The sequence below is a fragment of the Rhagoletis pomonella genome, unplaced genomic scaffold (assembly GCF_013731165.1).
Source record: "Rhagoletis pomonella isolate Grant_MI unplaced genomic scaffold, Rhpom_1.0 Rhpom_scaffold_00001, whole genome shotgun sequence".
Classification (NCBI taxonomy): Eukaryota; Metazoa; Arthropoda; class Insecta; order Diptera; family Tephritidae; genus Rhagoletis; species Rhagoletis pomonella.
The window spans coordinates 49,741,584-49,748,751 of NW_023458555.1; the positions used below are offsets into that span (position 1 = coordinate 49,741,584).

Genomic DNA, 7,168 nt, shown 5'->3' on the forward strand with positions numbered 1-7,168 from the left:
CGATTTCCGAGAGATCCTAAGGAAAACATACAAAATTATTTTCACTTTTATCTAAAATCATAACTTATAGTTGCACCCACCTCCGTCTTCACGTCCGCCTGATCATCCCGGCGCCTATTCATGGCCATAGATTGGTCAATTAATAATGACGAATACATAGGTCGCACGAATAATTTCTCGGTAGTGGCCAAACGTTCGCACTTCGGTGTCCAGATGTGAAGCGAAATCCAAGTCTGACTGAGCAACCATAATATCCACGCCCATGCCATTTGCTGTGTGACAAAATCGTTGAAGCGGAAGTTGCGTGGGCTCGAGAAGAACAGATAGTCCGGTATGGTATCATGGAAGAAGCAAGGATCGTCGATGCGTATGCCGCAGGCTGCGATTAGCAGTGACACTGTGATAGGTATCGTCAAGCTGACGGGGAAGGCATAACTGAAACCTTGTATGAGAATTTTGCAAGCAAATTTGCCAAAGATGTAGCAAAGGTAAGCGCTGAAAATCTGCAACAACAGTACATAGATGACTGTGTTGTGCGCGGCATCAATCTCAATACTATCTATGTTGGCTGCATCTAAAGTGTCCGGCAAATTTCCGGTCAGACTGGTAGCCAGCTCATCCACTAAAATCTTGTGTGGCCCCAAAGCATCACCATACATGCTGAATATATCACCGGGATCGTCGCCTTGCGCCCAAAATATGAAGAGAACCAAACACAGAAACAACAAAATCTTCCATATGGAAATGAACATGTGACTAAAGTAGCGCGTGCTACGCATCTCTTCTTTTATGCGGCCCATTGAGCGCACCAGCCCGATGGGTGACTGTGGCGAGACATAGTTCTCCCACCAGCCGCAAGAGATCATAACGCAAGCAATTGGTATGACCCACAATTCGGGACGATTTTCGAGCAGCGGCCATATAACAAAGCCGGTAACCTGTGCCGCGATTGCTGCCAAATCGATTATAACTTTCACAGCGCGTTTGCCCTCCTTGGCGTTGCGTGACAACAGTCCCAGTATGCCGGGTATTACGCACAGGCAATTGGTCAACATGGCGCCCTGTATGGCATCGATTTGTGGCAGCACAACGAACATCAGTAGCGCCGTACCAAAGCAACTCAGACTCTCCATTAGCGTTACGAAAAGAAAATGGCCTGTTTTGGGCGCACGAAAGGTCTTAAAGAAGCAAATACGCGCCGAACGTATGAAGGAGCCAATTTCGGGTATTGCATACGCAATCATTAAGGCCCAAATCCAAGCAATGCGCTCCTCTTCCGGCAACCTCACAACGAAGGTTTTATCGCGGCCCTACAAAAAAGATGAAAGGCAGTTGTGTTAAATGTATGACGAATGATTACTGTTTTACTTTTACTCACCAAATCCTTATTACAGTATTCTATTTTCTTATCCTTACGTATTTGTGATGTCATGAATAGTACACAGCCCTTCGCCATAACCCCACCCGTTAACACTATGATGAATGTGAAAAAATACGCAAAGATTTTCATAATCTTCACAGTGATCTCCAGGCATTCCTGATTGGCCGTCGAGCCGGTTTCGATCTTGATTGGCGGATCACGAAATACATCCCAGCCTTTGGTCTCCTGTATTGTACGTTGGCTGCAAACAAAGGGAATTTTAGTTGGAATAAATCGAAATCAAGGTTTTCATATTCTCAGATAAAGAACTACATAGTTAGACATATTTATTGCTTGTGGGGTGCGGTTAATTACTATGGTACATAGGAAGCATTTAGCATTAAACTAGTTTATACAAATCAGTTCCGGCAGTTCATTTATCTTTGCGCCTGTAGTTCAAGTAGGCGTGTATGTATGTATGTAAGTAATGGCGTGTGTTTGTATGTACTTAGGTTTGTTATAATTGTTATGAAAGTAAAAGTGATTAATTATGACTGCTGAGCGGCACCTAACTTCATTGCGGTGGGCACTGGCAACACGAAGCAAAATGTGTGAGGTCAGGCAAATAGTTCAAGTTTGTTTGTTACTAGTTAGGTGAGGTTTGCTCTAGCGTAGTATATATGTATGTAAATATATATGTACTTAGTTCTGTGTGGCTAATTATACTTTTTTAAATTTTTTAAGAATATTCTTGGGCGTTGATTTATTCATGGGACTCAATTCCCACTCTTGCGTCTGCGTTTCTCGGTCCGTCTTGCAGTAATCTGTTCGCTATATAAACAAGTCTGTAATTGACACCGACTAAGGAGTTGATGAAAAGTTTCGGCCAGTCCCGGAGAAGGGCTTTCAATTTCTCCGAAGTGCTACTTGAGAAACGGATGGGGCAACCCACTGTTACCCAGACTAATCCCAATAAGAATCACTGAGATTAAAATTTGGGCTTGAGTGGTACAGTTGCAAACAAAAAAAAAAAGGTGCCCGCAAGGGGGTACTGCCACTACTCCTGTGGAGCTTGGTAGTTGACGAACCGTTGTAAATCCACTTGGAAAATGGCATCCGCTTCGAGGGGTACGCGGATGACATAGTCATTATAACTAGAGAAAACTTGGACAGTACCCTTTGCAATATAATAAAAAAAAGTCTATACTTAACGAACAGTTGGTATGCTAAAGTGGGATTTAATATCAATTCCTCAAAGACGGTCATCGTATCATAAACCAGGAAAAGGACCGTTTCAGGTATGAGGAATATAACTTTGAATGAAGGTTTCCGCCCAGGTTAATTATCTGGGTCAAATACTGGACCCTAAGCTTTTGTGGAGATCTCACGTTGACACGTCCACATCAAAAGCTACGAGGGCACCAATGATGGGCAGGCGCTTAGCAGGCAAGTTTTGGGAGTGCAGCCCAAAGATAATTTGTTGGATGTACTCCATGATAGTATGACGAATAGTGACATACGGGGCGGTGGCTTGGGCTTCCAGAACCGCACTAGCCACGGTGACACAGTCTCCCACCAAACTATAACGTTTGGAGGTGTTTGCATTACTGGAGCAATGTGCATATGCGCGACAACCGAACTCTAGATAGTTCTTGCGCTCGAGCCACTGCACATCACCATAGAACAGGCAATCGTGCGTGTACTCTCTTGCAAGCGATGGTTATGGTAGAGGCAAGGTATTGTCGTCTAGGAAAATGGAGAAGCTAGGCTCCTAGCGGGTCTGGAAATGAACGAGGATAAAGCGAAACACCTGCTACCATATTACAATCAACCATCCTCGTTTATTTTGGAATAACATTAGGACCGATGACAATGTCAGCATAGAAATCTGACAGAGTATGACTCTTATCCATGATAAAAATATAGTAAGGTAGAACCGCTGAGAGCCACTTTTGACGTTTCCAAACAAATTAATTTTTAAATTTACTCCCAAACTCACACACACATTTTCATTTTCAATCTCAAGCAACAACAATTTCGAACAATTTCAATTTTTTATTTTCACTTTCATATGATTTTAAAATGTAGGCAAACTTCAAAAAAAAAATCATGGCCGACAAATTGAGAGAACGGTTCTACCTTGCTATGTTTTTATCATGCTCTTATCTAAGGAAACAGAATGGCATCAGATGCTATACACCGCGTAGTGATGTGAATAGTATCGAGTATCGAATAGTATGTATTTGATACTGTTGAGCAATTTGAGTATGCGATTAGTATTGAAAAAATGATGTCGTGGGTTGCAAAATTTAAAATGGTTGAATGGAGAATGGTTGAGGAGCAGTGTATAACCAGGTTTCAAAATGATAATAACAACAATAAGCTTCAACAGACGTTCAGTAGTTTTTATGCAGTAAGAGTTAAGAGTAAGAGTTACTATGAGTAAGAACATAAGATTAAAAGTCATACGATTTCTTTCGGTTTTGGTATAAGGGATTTTTAACGAAAATTTTATTTATTTAAAATTTTACCCTTCTAAAAAACATCCTACATTTGAGTATGCCCATCACTGCTGCCATGCGCCACAAAGCCAAGTTACCCGCTTACATTATTGTTTCATTATCAGTTCACTTACAGCGTAATTTGCATAAATTGCAATTTTTCGCAAAGCAACCGACAATAAATAACAAAGCGACGCATAGCATTTTGCCGCTTTAGCTATCATAGTCAATGCGCCTGCGCGCCGTATGCAGCAAGCAGCACGTTGCGTGCAATTATATACTCACACATTTGGAGTGAAAATTTATTGTGTGATAGGCCTAGTGCGGGTTTGAGGGTTTGTTCACTAATAGTCATCTATTGGACAGCACAAAGGAGTATAACCATTTAAATGTGTAAGTGTGTGCATTAGACCGAACCAGAAAAAATGTTCACTGTACATCCATGAGTCTAAACTTTAGACTTTTAGACTCTAAAGTGTTCCTTGCAAGGCAATTTGAAAACACAAATATTTTTTTTTTTGCCGAACGTAAGTTTTTAAAATTTTAAATTGAGTGCCATACCTACATAAGAGCGTTGAGCGTGCGTTTGCCAGCTCTGTTTTTCTAACCGGTATGTGTTGTTGGCCGCTGTAACCAAAGGGTTATATAGAACTTTTTACAGGCATCGCGAAGAATTGCCGAATGAAATGTGAAATATCATAACTGGGCACTTGGTAAATCACCTGAAATCTTCAGATTAGTTTTCGGATGGTAGCTTTCATAGATCTCCAGAGTACTTCTACATTGAAACACAAATTTGAATCTGTGTCTCTGAAAGAGTTTTGGGTTAGTTTTAAGAGTATATATCATGAAGTCGCTAAAAAACTCATCTTCCTTTTGTCACAACGTACTCTATTAACAGGGTTTTTAGCTTACAAGTATACAAAAAACAAATTCATGTCGAAATTGGATGCCACCCCAGAAATGAGCATGCAACTTTCAGACATTATATCGAACTACTATTTTATACAATAACACTGGTTTACAGGAAAAATGTTCAATGGATGCCAATATCCAACTCCCATGTAGAAATGCTCGGTGGTTCCGAAAATAGTGTAAATTTTTTTTCTATGGATACGTTTTCGAGATATTTTCAATTTACCGTTATTCAGTTTAAAGCAAAAATTGGTTCCTTTTAATCTCGTACACCTTACGAACCAATTTAACAGTCTTAATATGAAATAAGGCAAATGAAAGCCAATGAAATTCTCCATAAACCGTGTATACATCGTGTTCCGATCGGACTTATAGTGTCTGACAAATTAATTAATCAGCCCATTCTTTTTTTTTATTTTTTTTTCAACGAAAAAAATCAAACTTTAATAGAAGTAAAAATTAAAAAAATTACTGGTTATGCGCAAATTTTTGCATTTGTGCTAAAGTCTGTTCTGTTACAAAAAAAAAAAAAATCAAGTTACTAGTGTTGAAAAAGATTTTTTGTGTGAAAAATGAGCAGGAAAGAAAGATACTCATTCGCCACGTACACCAGAGTAACACGCTTTTCTGCTCATATTTCATACAAAAAATATTTAGCGCATTTTCATTTGACCACTCATTATTTCTTTTTTATCTATCGATGTTCTTCATCAATAACTTGAGTTTTTTTTCTAAAAGAACAGGCTTTAGAACAAATGCAAAAATTTGGCACAGAACCTGTTATTTTTTAAATTTTTATTCTGTGAAAGTTTGATTTTTTTCATTTTTTTATTAGAAGATAAAAAAAACTGGAATGATTAATTAATTTGTCAGAACCTATCAGCTCTATCAGACAGTGATGTATGTATATATGGTTTATAGAGAATTTTATTAGCTTTGATTTGACTTATATCATTTTAAGATTGTTAAATTGGTTCGTAAGCTATTCGTGATTAAGTGGAACCACTTTTTGTTTTAAGCTGAATAACGGTAAATTGCAAATCTCGAAAACGTGTCCTTAGACACGCACTGCCTTTGATTTTTAGTAATTTGATGTGGGGTTCCATAAAATGAAAGGTGTTTAGTAAGGGTTCCATCATCTTAAAAGTTTAAGAACCCCTGGTCTAATGTACATGTGTGTATATATACATACATATGTATATATGTGAATATATTTAGCTTACCTTCCGCCATAAATATCTTGGGTTAATGGTGTGCTCTCGTCATCGGTGAAGTTGTCATCGCTGTCGCCGGCATTGCCCGGCGGTGCCAGGGGCCGATGTCTTACGGCAGACATCTCCCACGATTTCACAATTCGAACACGAAAATATTGTTACGCTTGTCGGTGCTGCTGTTGATATGTGCAACTAAAGTGAACGCCGTTGTTGCCCTTTCTTGTGATTTTTAATTGAGTTGAAGGAGCTGTAAGAAGATGAAATTGAAAGAAAAAAAAAAAGAGTTTAGTAAAAGCTTTTCAGTTGGAGTTAATGGTTTACAGTTATCGCAAGATATGTTACAAAATAAAGTGCTTATTATTACTATGCAACACTCACATTCTCACAAAGTTTGACCATTAATTTTATTATTTTTTTTTTTACTCTTAATTACTTTTTATGAAAATATAGTTTACTCTTTAACAAAAACCATATGAATACAAATTTCAAGCTTTGTGCAATATTAAAAAAAAAAAATCAACAAACTTTCGTATAAATTTAGAGATTTTGTATTAGATTTAGAAATATTTGGAGTCTGCAGGTTGCTTATTCAATTTTGGTAAAATAAAGTGAAAGTTTGAATCATGGAGCAAGGGCTTACCGTTAATTTTTGGTAGTGATTTTCTTCCATACGAAGTATTTATGTTCGACGATTTTTTTTATATGAAAAAAGGTTTCCAAAAATCTACGATAAGTCCCAGCTAGCTTAAACGTGCACTTTATTATATTAAAATTGAATGGGCTACAAAACTGAGTACTCAAAATATTTTTAAGAAATCTAATTAAAAAACTCGAAATTTTTACGAAATTTTGTTGAAAGTTTTTAAATAAAGCACAGAGAATGAAACGGTTAAAAAATAAACAATTTTTAATTAAAAAACAAGTAAGAGCAGCGCTGTCTTCGGCTATGCCGAAGGCTTCATACCTTTCATGAACATCTGCAAATTTTAGTTTGACAGATTACTGATTTTGAATACATCTGCATACATCGATAGAGGAGTTACATACTTATATAAAAAATCGCATCTAAACAATCAGAGGTATGGAAGATATACTTTATATGGCACCAATCTAAGTGATTTTCACCGCTATGTGATCGGTATGTAAACCGGTAACACAATTTATTGGGTTTAGTTTCC

The 7,168-nt window shown here is 37.8% G+C and overlaps 1 protein-coding gene across 2 annotated transcripts in view; it reads right to left on the minus strand.

Moving 5' to 3' along the window:
- LOC118745917 (chitin synthase chs-2) overlaps window positions 1-6,253 on the minus strand; it is a 32,980-nt gene extending 26,727 nt beyond the window's left edge. For both annotated transcript variants that reach the window (XM_036479589.1, XM_036479579.1), the window contains exons 1-3: window positions 6,000-6,253; window positions 1,379-1,622; window positions 81-1,310 (exon numbers count right to left, since the gene is read on the minus strand). In XM_036479589.1, the coding sequence (XP_036335482.1) occupies window positions 81-1,310; window positions 1,379-1,622; window positions 6,000-6,112 (1,587 nt within the window). In that variant the 5' untranslated portion in view covers window positions 6,113-6,253. The remainder of the gene's footprint in view (window positions 1-80; window positions 1,311-1,378; window positions 1,623-5,999) is intronic.
- Between the last annotated feature and the right edge of the window lie 915 nt (window positions 6,254-7,168).